This window comes from Asterias amurensis, chromosome 3 (assembly GCF_032118995.1).
Source record: "Asterias amurensis chromosome 3, ASM3211899v1".
In the NCBI taxonomy this organism is placed as follows: domain Eukaryota; kingdom Metazoa; phylum Echinodermata; class Asteroidea; order Forcipulatida; family Asteriidae; genus Asterias; species Asterias amurensis.
The window spans coordinates 850,959-871,657 of NC_092650.1; the positions used below are offsets into that span (position 1 = coordinate 850,959).

Below are 20,699 nucleotides of genomic sequence, written 5' to 3' on the forward strand. Positions count from 1 at the left end.
ACTGATGGGGAGGTATCAATGTATATTTGGGTTGCGGTAATACCATGTCTATGTCTACTTAGGAGATTGTGTTCTTTTGAGAACTTTTCCTGCCGCGGCAATAGACCTGCTTCCATCTTGGTCATGTTCCTCGTATCGAATATCAATTATGAATGTTAATAATCATTTTGAAAATAGGAACCAGACTATTTTGTTCAGCCAGCCTCGGTTTGGTAACATTGATATCAATGGGAGAAATTCAAGATGGCTGCACCATGATAAAGGTCTATAGAGAAGTCTCCCGAATTCCAAAAAATATCTACTCATCAGCAGCATGGTAAAACAGCAAGACGGCCCGGCTCGTCCCAATTTCCCATACAAATAATAATTGTCTGCTAAGCAAAAGCAAGAAAGATACGAGTCACAGATTTTACATGTGCCATGCTATTTTGGCTGGTAACCTTTCACACAGCAAGTATAGATAAATACACTACATTTAGATTTGTCTTCTTTATGCAATATTGTTTGAATGTCATCCGCCAGAGAGCTAGAAGATGACAGATTATAGACATTGTAATAGAGTTGTAATTGTTTTCCCCTCCCTTGTCTCACATTGTTTGTTCTAAGGCGGATATGTAACAGTACTTAATTAAGCTGTGACGTCATGGTGTTTCATCAGATATTACCTATCAATGATTTACGCTATCTACACACAAGCAACCAGGATTGGCTTATCACATCAGTCTCGTACCATGTATGATCGTGGAAACAATGCTATCGTTACTATATACTTACTAATATCAATAATTTCCACCTACAAAATTTGATGTGAACTTTGATCTACACATCGAGCCAGTGCAATGCTGGTAATCTACCAACAACCACACCCGTACATTTGCAGTTAATCTGGGTAGAGATTGTAGAGAGTAGAGACGGTGGTTCTTTCCTTTGGAAATATAGCCGCTGTGTATTTTTAAAGAGATTTTTTATTGTATAAGTATTGTGTTTTTTCCCTTCGGGTTGAGTTTAATCTCCCCGCAGGATGGCGAGAAGTACTGCTTTACGGGACCAGCTTTTGACTTGCTTGATATTTGGAATATTGTTGAAGGTAAGCAATCATTGTATCAGTCAAAGTAAAGCAAATGTGCACTTTATACTATTAATCTATCGTACCATAAAATTACACAATAAAAAAAAATGGCGATCGCACGGGGTCAAAGCGATTCAGCTATAAATAAAGTATCACTACGTGTGCATAAAACAGCAGAAAAGATTTGAATGAACCGAGGGAGTTCATGAAAATTACATTATTGAGAGTTGTTTATGTTTTGTCAAGTGTAAAGTGAACGAAAGTATAAATCTGAAAGGGCAGAGGTAGTTTGTTTACGAAACAACATAAAACTCGGAATCAAGCTTGATACCTGTTTTTTAATTTTTTTTTTAAATTTTTTTTATACATAAATTGTATTTTACAACTATCCCAGAACAGTTTTTGTTCTCGTTTTGTTATTGTAAACTGTTATTTGTGGTGTGGTGTGCAGGATTGTGTATGAAGACAGTAAGTGTACGTTCGCAGTTGTCTGCTGCTAAACATCTCGATGTGAAATAATAAATAATCAAAGTCATTAATATCTAACCATAATTTTCCTAATTTTGTTTCCAATAAAGTTTGGAGAATCAACGATCCACGAGGCTGGTCGATGTGTCATGTACAAGGAATGTACACCAGGAGAATTGAACTGCATTAACAATACATTAGCGGTGCAGCTAAGTGGACCCGACCATAAGACATTCTTAGCCCAAGTCTGCCCTCACCTCGCAGACAGTGAGAGGGTTTGCTGCGATCTAGATCAGTTGAACACATTGAATGGATACCTCGCTCAAGTTCTAGGAGTGTTCAATCGTTGCCCGTCCTGCCAGGCCAACCTCAGAAGGTACCAGTGCGACCTGGCATGTAGCCCGGACCAGAGTGTCTTTGTTGAGGTGGTTCCAGACTCACCAACCGCGACCGAAGTTACAAAAGTCCGACTCTATGCGACCGAGGAGTGGGCAAACGGCACCCTAAACGCCTGCCGAGATGTGTTCTTTCCTTCGGCTAACAGACCCGTCATCGACATCAACTGCAATGGGTACTCTGCTGAGCAATGCCAACCCGAGATATGGCTGGACGCAATGGGAAATCCAGCCAACCGATTCGCCAAATTCACCACTGATGCGGTGTTGACTTCTAATGTGGATATACCAGGTATGGAGCCGTTGGATTCAGTCGTAACATCATGTGCTGAGAAGGCCTCACCTGACTTACCAAGCTGTAGCTGTCAGGATTGTCGTGCAGCCTGCCCGCCTGGAATCCAGCCTACCATCCCGCCGATTGCAGAGCCTTTCAAGGTGGCAGGAATCGACGGCTATACCTTCGCTGTAGTCGTTGGCTTCAGCGGTTTCGCAGTGCTGTTTCTAGCCGGTGTCATCGCCTACCACTGCATGCGTGACTCAGACGATCACCCCGAAATGGAAGACGGGAAACGACCATCCAAGAAACAACCACAGATCAACGAAGACGACGTGAGTTGCTTCGAGAAAATCGGGAAAGTCTACGATGATGCCGTCCGTAGTTTCTTCACCCATCTCGGTACCTATGTTGCTTACCATCCCCTAGCTGTATTGCTGATCACACTAGCCGTTGCTGTACCATGTTGCATTGGGTTTGCCTTCTCAACAGTGACCACCGACCCGGTGCAGCTATGGTCCGGTCCCAACAGCAGAGCTCGCACTGAGAGGGTGTACTTTGATGAGAAGTTTGTTCCGTTCCAGAGGACAGAGCAGCTCATCATCACAGCCAACCAAGACAAGTACAAACCAACAAAGTATACACCCTGGAACTCAGACGAACCTCTCACCTTTGGATCGGTCCTCAATATTAAAGTTCTTGAAAAGGTACGAACTTTTCCATAGTAAAAAATAATGAAAATGTAATAACAATACACATTTTGGCACTCAATGTATGCGTCAAGGAACGAGTTGCTAATAATCCAGAGGTGCTGTATGAAAAATTAGTAAAACAATGTCATGACAATAATTTCCCTCTCAATTATCATGAGACGAAAATTATTTTAGCATGTAAAAACATGATTTCCAAGCCATTGTTTTACTCATTTCTCAAAAACTACAGCACTCCAGCCACTAGTATTTTAAGGTACGCTTTCTACTATCGTTATCTTCAAACTGAGTAAGTTTAGTGTAAACCTGTCGACACTGTGTTTTGTGTTACAAAAAGTACCCAAATCATTTAAGTTGGTCTGAACGCAAGAACAAAGCATACAAAATGGCTGCTACAAAATAACGTTGGTACATGAACATTGCTTATTGAACTTTCAAAACAAATTTATCAACAAATTCAGATAAATTAATTGAGTACCATTCCTCATATAAACACAACCACCCACCAACTATATCTGACAAAATCTTTGATTAAGGCAAAGTATAACATCTATAATCTACAATCGAAGTCTATGGTCCTAGTTTTGTGAGTTCAGATAGGCATGCATGGTTATAGATAACTTCTTTCACTGCAATGTCACACACACACACACCACACGTTTCGTAATCACTCTTCAAATAAATGACTCTACAAGTTTTTGGTTTGACCAAAAGTTTGTAGAGTCATTAATTTTCTCTACAAACTTTTGGTTAAAAACAAAAGTTTGTAGAGTCATTAATTTTAAGAGTGATTACCAAATGTATGTTACGTGTGACTTTACATAATATAGAAGCCTAAAATAGCTTTCGATAGTAGGCTTTTAAAGCATCTGGAGAGAACATTTCACTTCAAAGTAATGTAAAAAAGATATCAGTTTTTATGCCGCAAAAGTTGAATCTGAGAAGCGTTACTGTCTACTGTCAGAAATTAAGAGATTATTCTTCCAGCGTGTACATCGCTCTGGATTTTCGGTGATATCTAAAAGAAAAAAGAAACTAAAAAAAAAAACGGTCACTTTTGAAATTAAGTTTTCACATGCTAGTTTTATTGTATACATCTACATTTGCAAAGGATTTAAACAACCGAAAGGTTCCAAAAACCAAAATGTATACTTTGTCTTTAAAGGCAGTGGACACTATTGGTAATTACTCAAAATAATTATCATCACAAAACCTTTCTTGATCACGAGTAACGGGGAGAGGTTGATAGTATAAACATTGTGAGAAACAGCTCCCTTTGAAGTAAGGTAATTTTCGAGAAAGGAGTAATTTTCCACGAATTTGATTTCGAGACCTCAAGTTTAGAATTTGAGGTCTCGAAATCAAGCATCAGAAAGCACACAACCTCGTGTGACAAGGGTGTTTTTTCTTTCATTATTATCTCGCAACTTCGATGACCGATTGAGCTCAAATTTTCACATGTTTGTTATTTTATGCATATGTTGAGATACAGCAAGTGAGAAGACTGGTCTTTGACAACTACCAATAGTGTCCAGTGTATTGAACAATAATGAGTAATATCTCTACCAAGCGTCAGACCCTGTTGCTTTCCTGAAACCCTATAACAGTTAGTTATACATTGCCTTTCAATTTAACAGTTTGAGAATGTTTTCATAAAGTTGTATAGTAAGACAATACCGAGAATGCATTTTTTGTTATACTTGGTAGATTCTCGAGGTCCAAAAATACCTTCAAAACATGGAAGTTGAGCGCCCTTTAGGGGACGGAACCAGTGAGACTATCTCCCTTGCCGATATCTGCTGGGCACCAGTTACCTTACTACCACCTCCTACAACATGCGCCATTACGAGTCCCGTACAATACTGGCAGAGTAGTAATAGGAGTCTACACCAAACAGCTACATCAGACGATGGCAGACCACAAGACTGGCATGATCATTTCTTATACTGTGTCAGGTAAGAAAGCAAGACAATGCGCCATGACAAGACGCATCACGTCCTCTCCTCCCTCAAAACCACCCTTGCAGGAGTGTCTTAAAGGGGATGATATCATTTTTCATGTATTTGTATTTATTTTTCTATTTATGCATGTATGTGTAAACTTCAGCATTGCAAAAAAAAAAAAAAAAAAAAAAAAGCTTTCGAAAAGCTGCGACCGAAGTTGTCTCAGCCAACTTGAATGTAGCAAATATTGTAAAGCATCTTGCTGAATGACACAAACGTCATGACCGGGACGTGAACCAACATTCCGATTAGTAAAGCACCAGGTTTTGAACTCCATGCTCACAACCACCTGGCCATACACCAGATGCCAAAAACCTTGTCGATATGACGAGCTATGTGCCTAACACACCGGCACATTCAGTGGAACACGATACTACACAATAGTTATTGGTTTGTTTATTACATATTTCCAAAGTCCAACAAACACTTTATCACCCCTCCATGTCGACACAATCTGGAGATACTTTCTTGTTTTCTCCTCCCGACAGGAACCCAAAGCCAACAAAATCAGAAGTCTGGGCAGTATTACCAACGATGTGCCTAACATACTGGCACATGTAACACAACAAATAATAGCTGTTGGTTTGTTTATTACATTTTCCCTAGTCCAACAAACATTTTATCACCCCTCCATGTCGACACACTGGAGATACAATCTTGTTTTCTCCTCCCAACAGGAACCCACTGGCTCTAGCTGATGGGACTAATCTTGCCCTGCCTCTCGGGTGTGTATCAGAGTTCCTGGGGCCAAGCTATCCCTTCATTGTGCTTGGTGGATTTAACGTCACTGATGAAGGTAAGTTTCCTATACGGTCGTCATAAAAGACGGTTGATTTAATGGTTATTTATTCACAAGACCGAATTTAGAAGTCTGAATTCACACAAAAAAGTCTGACATTTATCATCTCTTAATAATTGAGCATCTTCGAAGACTTCTATCCTTCATACCTATATTGTGATCATGGATTATTTTTCAATTACCAAATTGAATCGTCTGGATAACTCGTAATATCGAAAACATCAAAACACAGAGAGCAACCCTTGATCGAGACAAGTCCAGTTGGGCAGTCAGGTTGGCTCAGTGGCTTCTCTCCATTCCTTTCGCCTCCGTGTACCCCCGGTTCGATACCCGGACCGGAGCCTTACATGATTGGGTTTTTAGTCTCTTCTGGCTGCATGGGTGTTCCCTTTAGGGGTTTTCCCTCCAAAGTCTAAGACTGAAATTCCTTCATTGACTTCTCTACAAAAACTTGGTGTGATGTTTCCATTAGAATGATTTGCCGACTAAATAACTCAGATGCAGAGAACCCTAGAAAACATTTCCACTCCTTAACGGATGTTAAATTTGCATCGGGGAAAAAAATATTCATTTTGGTTTTTCCCAAATTTACCGATTTGTGTTAGCAATGTAAGCTCATCACCTTCCGGTCCAGAGTTCTGTGGAAAAAAAATCACACAGGCATACTTCTCGGGTTGGGTTCAAACCCACGAACTTTGCAATTCTAGAGCAGTGTCTAAGCCAACTAGACTCTTATTTCCTCTTGTTGATGCTAAACAGGTGAGCCGTTGTACCACACTGCCGAAGCAGTCATGGTCACCTTTGCCGTTAATAATTACCGTGATGATGAAGAGGATCTTCAATTCAAGAGATCTCTAGCTTGGGAATCAGCCGCCATCGAATACGTCGAGAAATACTTGGAAGAAAATGATGACTTGGTTATCAGATATATGATGGAGGTGGGTCTTGAAAAGTTTGTTTCTCTTACTCAATAAGAAATATACTCTTGAACGCATTCTCCTGAAGACGATCAGATCATACTGATCGAAGTGTATACATGTAGTTGGTTCTGAAAAGAACCGGTGCACTGGTTCGTTTAAGAAACACCACAACTCAAAAGAGATTTGCACATCAGTAGAATACAATTTTAACATAACCTCCAGGAATTTCCTTTATTTTTTAACAGCATAATAAATAAAGTTATGACTTTAGTGGATCAAGACAACTTCACATTAAATGCTAATGATAGTGCTTTTTTCTTGACATTGGTTAAAGTTGTTAAACACTAATTGATATCAACAAATCCTCAAAATTACAGATAACATTTCTGAGTCACAGATGAGAAAAGTAAAAGGTTGACAATTATCTTTTTTCCCGTCTTAATTCCAAATGGGTCAAATATTGTGAACCGGAATGGTTGCACTTGACTCAAACTTTAAAGATGTCTTATTTATTTATCTGTTGTCTAGCGTTCCATTGAAGATGCCTTGATTGAAAGCAGTGAGGCAGATATACTGACTATCATCATCAGCTACTTGGTCATCTTTGCTTACATCGCGGTGGCTTTAGGAGAATTCAGCAGTCTTAAACGCATCCTGGTAAGATCAGTGCACATCAAACAGCACATTCAGTGCCAATAACGGGATGATTATGAAACAAGAAGAAATGCTCAGGAAAACCCCCAAATGGGGGGAAACCAACGCATCCAGGGACCACAGAGGTGGAAGTAGTCAATCATTAATCATGATTTACTGATTTCACAACACAGTACAAAAAACGACAATGGAACAATTTCACAATGTCTTGACTAAAATATATATTTCACAAGGCATTAAGACAAAATTGCATTATTGTTAAGAGTTATCATTGAGTACTGTATACAATTCTTACAGACAATCCGTGTAAGGGTAAAACCAAATAAGATAATGGTTATTATTTGCAACAGCTGGTAGGGTAAGACACTGCTCTAGAATTGCAAAGGTCGTGGGTTCGAATCCCACCATAGTCATACGCCGGCGATTTTTTCCACAGAGCTAGGTTAAGCACTGAGTACAGTGATAACACACAGGCAGTGTAAGGCTAAAACCAAAACTAATATTCTTTATCCAGGATGCAAATTTCTAATCTATTATGTTTTTTATTATGGTTATGATTATTAAGATTATTATTATGATCATGATTAATATTATGATTATGATTATGATTATGATTATTTCTAGATTGACTCTAAAGTGACTCTTGGCTTAGGAGGCATCGTAGTGATTCTGCTCTCAGTCTTTATGTCTATGGGTATCTATGGATATCTTGGTGTGGCTACAACACTTATCATTATTGAGGTGGTGCCATTCCTTATGCTTGCTGTGGGTGCTGATAACATCTTCATTTTAGTCTTGGAATATCAGGTGAGAACATTATGGACATAACTTTTAGTAAAAAAACGTCAGGCCATTGAAAACCTCAAATATATGTAAAACCTAAGATTTTGCACGAGTTACTGGCCATCAAGAAAGACTCTGCTAGGGTCGAAACGACAGGCCAAACTTGTTTTTGTAATTGCACCATAGGCCCTTGTGGTAAGTAAGCAGTTTGCAACAGCTAATTCTATTTTCGTATTTACCCTTTCACATCCTAACAACTGCTGATTTGTTTTAAAGTAGAAAATGTGTATTTGAAAGTTCAATGAGCATTTCCAAGAAACAAACAAAAAAGTTCTTAGTTGATTTGTCATTCTCAAAAGAGTAACCAAAAACATCATTTCCTGAAGACGAGCAGAGTATACTGTTCAAAACGTCAAGACCACGCCAGGTCTTTTCAGAGCCAACACTCCAACAAAAGAGCTTCAAACACGGTTGTACCCAAAAGTTTACTATTATTTATGATTTCTTCTTATTTATCCACACCTCAAAGCTTCAAACAATACTTATCATTACAGTTGATAACATTTGTGAAAGCTTTATAACATGAAAGTTTGGTGTCTGATTTGCAGCGTGATGTGAGACAGCCTGGGGAGTCCAGAGAGCAACAGATTGGCCGAGTCTTGGGCAAGGTGGCTCCAGGAATGCTTATGTGTGGGCTGTCAGAATCCATTTCTTTCTTTCTAGGTAATACTATAGGTTTGACATTTTTAAACTACTTCAGTCCCATGCCTTGAACTTTGTTCAAGAAGGGGCACAGCCATTTTCAGGCACAGTCCGGCACACTCCTGAAGATGATCAGAGCGTCTTTATCGAAATGTAGAGTTGTTAAAAACTGGTTCTGGTAGACCCCACACAACTCAAAAGAGATTTAGAGATGTGGCTATCAAAAACCTTACTTAAGAGGAACAGGCATAAATGAAAAAAATAAAAACCAACCAATAATCTGTGACATGAAAATGAATTGTGAGACATTGGACTCATTTTTCATAATAATGGGCTTGCCTTAATTCTTACTTCTTTTTCCTCTATCCTTGCTGGCAGGAGCTTTAACTGACGTACCAGCCGTGCAGACGTTTGCACTATGTGCAGGCCTGGCTGTTCTCATTGACTTCCTTCTTCAAATAACTGCCTTTGTAGCTCTCCTCTCTCTGGATCTGGCAAGACAAGAAGTAAGACAAGACAAGTTGAGACCAAATTAAGAATTCACTTCGTGATACTGAAGTTGTCACGATCTACTAAAAGCTAAAGTAGTAGTCCTAGCCAATGTCCTGTCTTCCCCCAAGGCAGAAGTTGTTAAGCAAGACAGTTCTTTTTAGAACTGAGTAATCTCCCGAATTATATTCTATGACAGTAGAATATAAAGCTAGACCTAGTTCCAAACAACAAAATCTACAAAGCAAAATAGATGAAAGGTGTCACCACAAACCAAATACAAATTGCTGTTTCAGTAAAAGTTTTAAAGTAGAGCTCTATAGATAAATACTATACTAAATACTGCACTAATTTTGCACAGAATTTATTTAAAGATTAATCATTTCTGAATGTTCTTCTTAAAGAGTGGCCGAGTTGATGTAGTCTGCTGTACTCCTCCATGTCCATGTGGAAAGGGAAAGATTGTTCGTCATCCTGGATTCATTCAAATCTTCTTCAAGAAATTTTACTCTCATCTCCTACTCAACAAATGGGTCAAGCCATTTGTGGTAAGAAGTAACTTCACTTCAAGTATTTTTTCTTTTTACAATAAGACTGAGATACTAACACAGGCCTGCTAATTCACAATGCCCCCTGGTCATCGCCTTTGTGCCCTTGAAATGCTAGAGTAGAAATTTACAATTTCCTCATAGGATGCCCTTTACCAAGGAGAAAATGCCATGGTGCTATTGCCCTATCAAAAACGAAGCATATAGACCTGTTAACAATAATAATAACAGAGGCTTCTTATTAAAGCACTCATATCCGTCATCCAGTGACGCTCAAGGTACTTCAAAATTCAGTATTTTTCTTGCAAGGTATGTGGAGCTACGTTTTTGCAGCATGGTGTAATTCCTTAACAAACCTCTTTGTTTTTAATTACTGAATGGGGAGTCTAGGACTGTTACTTTAAATACAAAACAAACTTCAAAAGTTTACTTGAATAATGGTTGCAATTTCTCATTGGTGGGCATCTTGTGAAAATAATATTTTTGATATAAGTTGAGAATGTTTATTTTTTTCTTGAAACTTGCCTTAACAATAAATATAACTATTTGTTATTACAGTTCCTTGGATTTATACTATTGTTTTTGATCTGTGGGTTACTAACTCTGAGGCTACCTGTCGGCTTAGAACAACGAATCCCTGTACCTGATGTAAGTTTGTTGAAAATACTACAGTCACTTTCATATCATTTTTTAAGTAAACTTTTGTCAATCTTTGTCAGGGTTGTCTTTGTGTGCTGTCCCCTCTTTCGTCCCATTTCCTGTCCTTACCCAATCTACCCTCATCTCTCATTTTTTCTTCACATGTTCCTTGTTGTATCCAAACCTTCTTCACATGTTCCTTGTTGTATCCAAACCTTATGTCAGTCATCTTCAATCAGGTCCAGTGCTTTAATTGCTATTTAGCCTGTAGGCCTACAGGTAGTTCTGTAAAACATGTTTAATTTTTCCTGTAGCTAAACTTTTGTCTGCAAGTAAATACTTTCTTTTCTTTATGAAATGACCGAATAAATCATAATAATAATTTCAATTTCTACTTTCACAGAACCATTATCTGTTAGATTATTTTGACTATGTGGAGAAGTACCTCTCAGTCGGACCACCGGTATATTTTGTTGTCAAATTCGGGGACATGGATGTTGCGAATAAGGTAGAGCATCAGAATCTCCTATGTGGCAGTGCAGGATGTGATATGCAATCATTATCTCAACAGGTCTTCCGAGCCTCTAACATCAAAGAATAGTAAGTCTTCTTGACCTAAACCCTTTTTTCGGTCTGTTGTTGAGATTTTCCTTCTCTGGCCAGCCACACTAGAAGGCTGGCCTTTTCACAAGTCTACTTCTATGTCATTAACAACTATTACTTGGGTCATCCACAAATTACATTTTCAACATTGGCACTTACATTAGGTTTCAATACAAGGCGAAGAAGAAATTTACTAGTACCTAGTGACTATTTTATTGTTTAAAACAAACAATTTGTAATTAATTCTTGTGTTTTTAAAATGTAATATTTTTGTTTGTAATTAGTATCGAGTTGAATGTTTTAAGTGCACACATAGAAAACAATTTTCACTTTTTACTTAAAAACTGTGATGAAAGAAATAAATTTAATTGAATTGAAATGAATTAGTATTTATCAAGTTTGACCACATGAAGAGAGTTTTATCGAAACTTTTAAGTAACTTGAACTAATATTTAAAATATTGAAATGTGCATGAAATGTTTCAGTACTCGAATATCTACTCCCCCGACATCTTGGATCGATGACTACTTTGATTGGCTAACTCCTAGCACATTGGAAAACTCTTGCTGTAAAGTATATGAACAACATCCAGAAGACTTCTGTAATTTTGGTAAGAACAATTACATTTTATTCCACTTTCACCATTTAAAGACACTGGACACCTTTGGTAATTGTTAAAGACCAGTCTTCTCACTTGGTGTATCTCAACATATGCACAACATAACAAACCTGTGAAAGCTTGAACTCAATTGGTCGTTTAAGTTGTGCGATAATAATGGAAGAAAAAACACCCTTGTCACTTCCTCATAGTGCCCTTTACCAAGAAGAAACTGCCTTGGTGCCCTTGCCCTTTAAAAAAGAAGCATACAGGCCTGATATAACAAAGTTGTTGCAGCCAATAAAGTCAAACTTTGCAAAACACACTTTCTTTGGTTCTGAATTTCAGATCCCTGGGAGACTTGTGAAACCTGCGTCCCACTAAGCCAGAAAGGAGAGCGTCCAGTTGGAGAAGTCTTTGAAAAGTTTCTTCCCGAATTTATCAATCATAATCCAGGAATATCCTGCCCAAAAGGGTGAGTAAAAGTTAGATTGATATGGCCTATGTTTATTCGTTGTAGTGGGTTTTTTAGTTGTTAGTCTTTTGGTGGTGTAAAGTCAGAACATCATTTATGACTGCCCAGACTTCAGACAACCAAAAAGCGAGCAGGGAAGACCTCGATGAGGATACCATCAAGTTGCTTGAAGTCACTAAATTACCAATTTAATTGCGTTCAATGTTCACCTTGGTCCAAAGATCAAATGAAACAAGAAGAAGTTGCTATTTATATCCTTATTATTTGTTTTTATTTTTGCAAAGTGTCAGCTTGTGGTGAACCTCTAGCTATGAATGGCATGATGTGTGAAATAAGTTACGTAGCTGTGACATCAATCAAATACAACATCTCTTTAAAAACAATAACTTGTTTCTTAAAATGTTAACACAAATGTTGTTTTGTTTCTTTCAAACAGTGGAAGACCGTCTTACCATGATGCACTGCACTTCACAAATGATTCTCAAACACGATTGGATGGTATGTTAGGCTCGAATACAAAAACAACCAATTAAACTTGTTCATAAAACTTTCTAATTTGCACCTCCATCTGCTCTCGGAAACTAGAACAGTTTTCTCTCAAGGCAGAATCTCCGGGGACACATTTCCCTATGACACTTCCACTTTATAAGAGTTCATTATCATCTCCTGAACAATCCGATAAATCTACTCCGCGGCAGTAAAATATAGAAAGACAGTTCTCTCAAGAACAAACTCTACCTGGCAAGTAGATACACATATGGTGTAACCGCATATATTCATTATCATAATTATAAAACCCTACTGTACTTTGTGCATTTTCCAGCTTCGTATTTCTTCTCCTTTCACACCGTCTTGACCAAGTCTGAACAGTTTACTGCAGCTTGTAGAGAATCTCGCGTTATTGCTGCCCAGGTCAAGGCAGACTTACAGATGAAGAATCCAGACCTTGGGGACGACTTTGATGTATTCTCATACAGGTTAGTTAAAGGCAAAACCCTTGGGTTTGGGAACTCTGTGATTGTTTTTACCCTATATAAGTGTACATGTATACAGTACAGATACAAATTTAGTAGGCGCCTCACGATAGATTCAACGCGATAGAAATAGCCTTCTGGCGTATATTGTACAATAAAACCAACATGTGAACATTTCAAAAGGTGGTCAAGATTGTGAGATATCGCTGAAAATCCGGAGCCAATATGTCCAGCAACATGAGCAAGGAAGAATTATCCCCGATGAATACCAGTACACAAACTGACTGCAAGTCAAATTTTAGGGCATAAAATACTGAGGCAAAGGACACTTCCATTGGATAATTTCAAGTCGATGAGAAATTTTTGAAAGGGCACAAAGGCCAAGACCAGGGCAGCAGTTGTCCGTCCAGTTATTCAAGGTCTGCCATATCACTAGACCACTAAACTAGCCTGAGCACAGTTTCATAAAGCTGTTTAGCAGAAAAAACTGATCGACAAAATTCTTTGCTAAGCAAAAATTGAGACGGACACCAGTCACAACAATGTAAAACTTAAGGCCGGTAACCTGTTTCTGTTAAGCAATACTTTTCTGTGCTTAGCAAGAAATTGGGCACAGGGGTTATTCTAGCCTGCTTAGTTACTAGACCACTAATCTAGCCTGGTTTCAAAAGGCCTTTTTTCAATCTTACATTTATATATTTTCAGCTTCTTCTATGTTTACTACGAGCAGTACATTGATCTGGTTCAGAAGGCTATAACTAATATCTCGATAGCCCTAGTGCCAATCTTCCTTGTCAGTTTCTTCATGTTGGGCTTTGATGTCATCTCAGCTTTCTTCATTCTGTTGAACATCATTATGATTGTTGTAGATACACTTGGCTTTATGTACCTGTGGGGTGTAGACTTCAATGCTATATCTCTAGTCAACCTTACAATGGTGAGTTACAACTTTAGTTGTTGTGGAAAGGGTTGAGACAGGGGGAGGGGCCGACAATAAAGGGCGAGAAGATCAACAAAACTATTCATGTTTAGTTATGAAATATGAGGCCAACAATGATGAAGTGCAGCTTTAGGCAGTCTCCTGACGATGACTAAAGCAAGCTAGTCGAAACGTTGAGACCAATTCAGAACTGACTCTGCGGCAGTACTGGTAATTATCCTATAAGCTAAAGTTGTAGTCCAGTTTAATTTCTATACCATCCGCCCTGGTAATAGTTAAAAGCAGGACAGTTCTTTTCAGAACTGAGAAGTCTCCCGAACCTCCGTTTATCTACTCCGCGGCAGTAGAATAAAGCAAGACAGTTCTCTAAGAACAACTCTACCTGGCAAGTAGATACACACATGGTGTTACCGCAAACCAAGTATACAGCTTTAGGCATGCTGCCAGGTTTTCAAAATGTTCGTTTTTGCCATGCAATAAGTTGAATTGACTGTGCGTTTTCTTGATGACTATTGATACTCCTTATCATAAGCTATGTCTGAGGTCAATACACAGTGGAAAATTTTAATTTATTCTGGGAGAAATCTGTGCTGGGCGATACAACTTTGAGTTCTGGGCAGACCTGGCCAGCACTACCAACCGTGGCTACAACACTGGGCCAACAATAAATTAAAAATATAGTAAACCTCATCAGTTAAATCTATTGTTCATGTTTAGACCGTGCTAAAGATGTATTTTTATGTTTCTTTACAATTCAGGCTATAGGTATGTCAGTGGAGTTTGTGTCACACACAACCCGTACATTCCGGATGTGTACAAAACCAACGAGGAACGAAAGGGCAAAGTATGCCCTCTACCATACTGGAAGTGCCGTAAGTAAACAACCAAAATATTTCTCCCTTTCTAAAGATACAAAAGAGTATTGCTCCTCAGCGATCATTGAGTGGCTTGTCGTGGCTGAGCAGATAAGAACACCAAACTCAAACTCTGGTGTTTCTCAGCAGAATGTGGGTTCGAGTCCCGGTCCTGACACTTGTGTCCTTAATCAAGACCCTTAACAATTATTGCTACATACTTCCGATGGGACAAAATCCGTAGGTCCTGTGTGTTGTGTAATGCACATAAAAGAACCCAGTGCAGTTAGCGAAAAGAGAAGGGGTTTGCCCGAGGTTCCTGGTCTGATCAGCAGCATATTGTACCAAAGCACCCTATAAACCATTATATGGTGCTACATACTTCAAAACATAGCTCCACATACCTCGCAGGGAACAAACTTACCACTTTAAAACACCCCTAGGGGTGTATTAAAGCGCTAGATAAGAACCTAGTATTACTACTGCAAATTTAATCCCTCCAATCCTCAAAAAACAGGTCCTGAGTGGAGTTGCTATGACCAATCTACCAGGTACCATCGTCTTAGTCTTTGCTACATCACAGCTGTTTGAGATCTTCTACTTCAGGATGTTCCTTATCATCACACTGCTCGGCACTGCACATGGAATCATCTTCCTACCAGTCCTTCTCAGTTACTTTGGTGAGTAAGCCTAGATTCAAGAGGTTGTGGGTTCGAATCCCACCCAAGTAGTATGCCTGTAATGTTTGTTACATAACTCAGGGTACAGTGTTTACACAGTTACTTTGGTGTGTAAGCCTAAACAAGATTGGCAAAGGTCATGGGTTTGAATCCCAAACTGATTTTGCTTCAAATTTAAAACCTATCCGGATGTGTGTCACAGGTCTGAGCGTGAACAACCAAACAGATTTACAGATTGTTTTCTCTTGTTTTCTTGTACAGGGCCAGGCATAAATAAGGCACAACTTCTGATTGAGCAACAGGAAGATAAGAAAGCCCTGCTTGCCAATGGCTCCAAACAACACGAAGCCAATGGCACTAACCCCATCTATGAAACAGGGCTAGGTAGCGGTGACGAGATACCACCAGATTATGCTGAGGTTGTGACCTATGAGGAGATCGGGGTTCAAGTTAATTTGAAGAAGAAGAAGACAGCGAGCGAAGACAAAAGCAATGAGTCGGAAAAGGAGCAAGACACATCCCCAGAAGAGACAACACATATGTAATTTATAAGTTGTTTTTAATAGAACATGTAAGTAGACGTTATTCGAGAAGGCGCCCTCGTCTAGAGGTCAAAAGAAAGTTGCTCATTGGCCTATCATGCGCGTCGAGCATACATGCATGTGTTTACCATTTTTATGTCTTCAATTTGTCTCAAGATGGCAATGCATAAGGTTTATTCTTCATAGAGCAGAGATTAAAGACACTGGACACCTTTAGTAATTGTCAAAGACCAGTCTTCTCACTTGGTGTATCTCAACATACAAAAAATAACAAACCTGTACAATTTTTTAGCTCATTCAATTGGTCGTCGAAATTGGAGATAATAAAGAAAGAAAAACTACCCTTGTCACACGAAGTTGTGTGCTTTCAGATGCTTGATTTCGAGACCTCAAAATCTAATTCTGATGTCTCGAAATTAAATTCTTGAAAAATAACTGCTTTCTCAAAAACTTCGTACTTCACAGGGAGCCGTTTCTCGCAATGTTTTATACTATCAACCTCTCCCCATTACTCGTTACCAAGTAAGCTTTTATGCTAATAATTAGCATGAGTAATTACCAATAGTGTCCACTGCCTTTAAGACAATGACCCCATTAGTGTAGCAGAAGCAGTGGTGGGGGCTCATAGATGGGTATCTGATGTGATTGCAAAACTGCCAAAAGTCATAAGAACAAAACATTTTACGTCAGATTGTTCTATGGTAACTCTTTCCAAGAAAAATAAGGTTGGTTTTTCTCACTCCCTGGCCCATTTTCAGCTCATTCATGCGACAACATACAATATTGTATATGCGTGAGACATGCAAGGTTATGATACCTTGTTAGCTTGTACATAATTAATTGTATACTGCTCAAATAATGAAGACACATTTTAGTATAAATGTCTGATATAATCTGACTTTTATCATGTAATGTTTAACTTTTATTTTTACAACAATGTTTCGGAATTTACGTGAGGGAAAGAGGGGAGTGACCTAAAAAATCTTTGAAAAATAACTAAGAACAATTAACGTGACACGAATCTAACTTACAAAACATGAGGCATTGTTCTTGTTATGGCTGTTAAATTAAAAACAAAAGATAGCTGCATAATGATGTGGGGTAGGTTGATGATCTGAACCCAACTGATGTTGCCAAGGCAATGGCTTGGGGAACTGAATTGCCTACATTGTTCCCATGTTCAAACTTTTTAACATATTTTCACCAGGTTTGCGTTTACAGTGAATGTATTATCTGATTTGTGAAGTGGTAGTTTGAATTGTTCAATGTAGGAACTTGCCAGACCTAAACTAGCAAACCAACACCACCTTCCTACCATTACATAGCTGCCAATATTGGCATCGACAAACCATGGAGTTTGTGTGCAACAATCACAGAGATATTCAAAGTTACATTCAACACGATAAGAAACAAGTTTCCATAATCAGGAAGATTTTCTTATTTGTTCATCAGAATGTAGAAAGATTGGATTATTTGCAGGGAAACTGTCTGTAGAGTCAGAGAGAGTGGACAGCCCTCCCAATAGTTTTGAGAGTGGGAGCTTTTTGATGAAATTACACAATTTCTATAGAAAATTCTGATATTGTTTCAATTGCAAAATTGTATTCCAATATTTGTCATTGTTTCAGTGAGATTGAAAATAGGGTGCCTTTGGTTCAATTCATCACTTCATTGAATAGAAGAAACAACAGGAGAAAAAAATATACAATTTGTTTTACATTTCAAAAAGTCAAATTGTTTCTCTAATGCCATTTAAATGGAAGGTATCTGTTTGGTAAACACTCATAAAATCAATGACAATAAATACTTACTTCGATAGAAGTACAAAAGCTTTCGATTGTATAAAGCATTTGACTTTAAAGTAATTATTTTTATGTGATATATATTAGTCTTATCCCCAAAAAATTTATGTGAGAAACATAACTGTCGAAAAAGTTTCTCAGATGTATCCCAACTACAGATTACTCTTCCTGCGTGGACATAACCGCTCCGGATTTTTGGCAATATCAAAAAACATGACCACCTTTTAAAACTAAATTTTGAAAGGAATTATTTTATTGTAAATATCTTTGTTTTTATAAGATTAAAACAAGCGGTTCCAAACACCAAAGGTTTACTTTGCCCATATTGTGTGATCCTAAGTGAATATTTTCCTCAACAAATGCAAACCTGGTTATCTAAAAAACTTGTCAATTTTGGCATTTTACTTATCGTTCTCCTCAATTATGCTGGAAAACTTCTCAGGGTGAGTGGTGATTTTGCCAACTTTATGTACGTCAAGTGGGTTCTCTATCGCAAAAGCTTTTATATATATTTTTTTTTTTTTTTAGTTAGCTGAAAGTATACTAGAAGAATAAAAATGGGTTGACAAAAACAAAGATTAGGATAAAAATTGTTGGGTAATTATTTCGCTAGCTCCTGTTAGCCTTTGCTAAGAACCCTTTTTCAGTAGACAAATTGTAATGACAAGTAGTAGAATTTTAGTTTGTCTACATGCACTTTATTGTACATTTGTCGATTCATAATTTTTTTTCAAATTTCTCTGATGTGTCCGATGTCTTCGACAGAAGTGAGTTCGAGGCACTATGACGAACTACAGGTGCTATTAGTTAAGGCTTTTAGAATAAACTCAACTCTGGAAAGCAAAGCTTGTTCATAAAAAAGTTTAATTGGTTCAAATTTAAATGTTGCATAACTCCAATGTTACATTATATGTGACTGTAACTTTGAATTTTATATGTATGATGAATGATATTAAAACAAGTATGCCAATGAGTTCTTTGTTTGTATTGAGTTTCAGAATTTATTTTCTATTCTAAGGATAAGTTTTTAGGTGGACTGTTTGAATATTTTGAGAAGAATTAGATATAATATGGATTGACTAACATTATTATATTTCATTACTTTAATTTATTCCTGTTGTGAAGACAATGCCTCTTATAAAAGCAAACTTAATAATTGTACTACTAGTCAAGAACCCCATGGAGAGAAGACAAGGGAGGAAGTTTTAGTTTTAGATGTGGGAGGGAAAACCCTAAAGAATTGCAGGAGGGTTACGTTATCGCAAACTACTACACACTCTACTCTAATTATTTTAGTATAATTGTTGTCGTATTGATTGCAGTTATGATGATATTTAGTAACGAAAAAATAGTTCTGTGAGTGTGACAACTGACAAATAGTGAGTTTTGTTTTATTTTTAATTCTAGAGTAGACCATTCATTCTTCATGACACCAACTACCGCAAACAATGTCAGCTCTACAGGCTCTTCAAGGTTATGAGAGTAGCTCAAGCGAACCTGAAGAACTGAACTTTGATGATTTCGACAGTAAGGATTTAACTGTCATTAACATTATTTATATATACTCAATGATTCAAAATGTTTTATTAAAGGAACACGTTGCCTTGGATCGATCGAGTTGGTCTATAAAAAGCATTTGTAACCGTTTGTTATAAAATACATGTGGGTAGAAAGATGCTGTAAAAGTAGAATACAATGATCCACACAAACATGCCTCGAAATTGCACAGTTTTCCTTTAACCTCGTAGACTAACACGTTCGACCATTTACGGGAGTCAAATTTTTGACTCCCATAAATGGCCGAATGTGTTAGTTCACACAGTAAAAGGAAAACCACGCAATTTCAAGGCAAACTTGTGTGGATCATTGTATTCTACTTTTAAAACATCTTTCCAACCATATGCATTTTATAACAAACGATTACAGATGCTTTTTATAGACCAACTCGACCGATTCAAGGCAACCTGTTCCCTTGCAGCCTACTTTACATATTTGCTATGAATATTTATAGTCTCACCTGTCACCTCCCCATCCCCAGTGGTATTCTGAACTGCTTGCAGCCTACTTTACACCATATTTCACTGACTGACAATGGAAGGCTGGCTCTACAAAGCTTTCTGCATTCACGCTATAAAGACAAAGTTGAGAAACCTTTGGAGTCAAATCAGTCAATTCATTGAGACATAACTACCTATTTCATTTTTCTTCTCCAACAAGAACAATAATTGCTGTTGAAAACTATGGGTGTCATAGCCGAGCAGTTTAGAGCAACAAATTCAAATTCTAGTGGTTTAGTCATCCCGGTGTGGGTCAAATCCTGGTCATGACACTTGTATTCTTGAGTAAGATACTTTACTATAATTGCTTCTCTTCACCCAGGGGTATAAATGGGTACCTGCAAGGGTAGAGGTTGGTATTGTGTTTGAAAGGCCTCCTGAGGGTCACGGCAGCTCGGGGTTTTATACTCCCCAGGGAGGTGATGTTATGGGCCCAATGACCAGGACACTAATGTAAAGTGCATTGATACATTATTGTAAAATGAGTTATATAAAAACTAATTGTTAATTAAATTAATTAATCAATTAAGAAATATGACAGGAGGGAGTGTCAGCGAACAGATTTGGGGATAAAACAAACTAGGAAAATTCAGTGGATTTACCTGAATTCTGGTCATATCACTGTCACCAAGAAATGTTTGGTAATCTCCAAGGCACCAACCAAAACTGACATGAAACGACGGTTTCTAAAAATGAAAAAGAAAACTGAATTAGGCCCAGC

The 20,699-nt window shown here is 38.0% G+C and overlaps 2 protein-coding genes across 4 annotated transcripts in view; one reads left to right on the top strand and one right to left on the bottom strand.

The window, feature by feature from the left end:
* Positions 1–723: 723 nt before the first annotated feature.
* On the top strand, positions 724–18,894 carry LOC139935408 (NPC intracellular cholesterol transporter 1-like). Its single transcript, XM_071929977.1, has 20 exons — positions 724–1,087; positions 1,648–2,913; positions 4,624–4,871; positions 5,597–5,715; positions 6,478–6,656; positions 7,167–7,295; positions 7,917–8,099; positions 8,684–8,798; positions 9,156–9,283; positions 9,671–9,814; positions 10,373–10,462; positions 10,857–11,053; positions 11,542–11,666; positions 12,003–12,129; positions 12,566–12,627; positions 12,953–13,106; positions 13,809–14,040; positions 14,802–14,915; positions 15,415–15,577; positions 15,839–18,894. Exons 1-20 carry the CDS (start codon positions 1,022–1,024, stop codon positions 16,120–16,122), a joined length of 4,125 nt encoding a protein of 1,374 aa, XP_071786078.1. The 5' UTR covers positions 724–1,021; the 3' UTR covers positions 16,123–18,894.
* The window catches only part of LOC139935413 (U6 snRNA phosphodiesterase 1-like), a 69,208-nt gene continuing 57,640 nt past the window's right edge, over positions 9,132–20,699 (bottom strand). For all 3 annotated transcript variants that reach the window (XM_071929989.1, XM_071929988.1, XM_071929990.1), the window contains exons 7-9: positions 20,581–20,664; positions 19,939–20,049; positions 9,132–9,268 (exon numbers count right to left, since the gene is read on the bottom strand). In XM_071929989.1, coding sequence (XP_071786090.1) covers positions 19,942–20,049; positions 20,581–20,664 — 192 coding nt within the window. In that variant the 3' untranslated portion in view covers positions 9,132–9,268; positions 19,939–19,941. The remainder of the gene's footprint in view (positions 9,269–19,938; positions 20,050–20,580; positions 20,665–20,699) is intronic.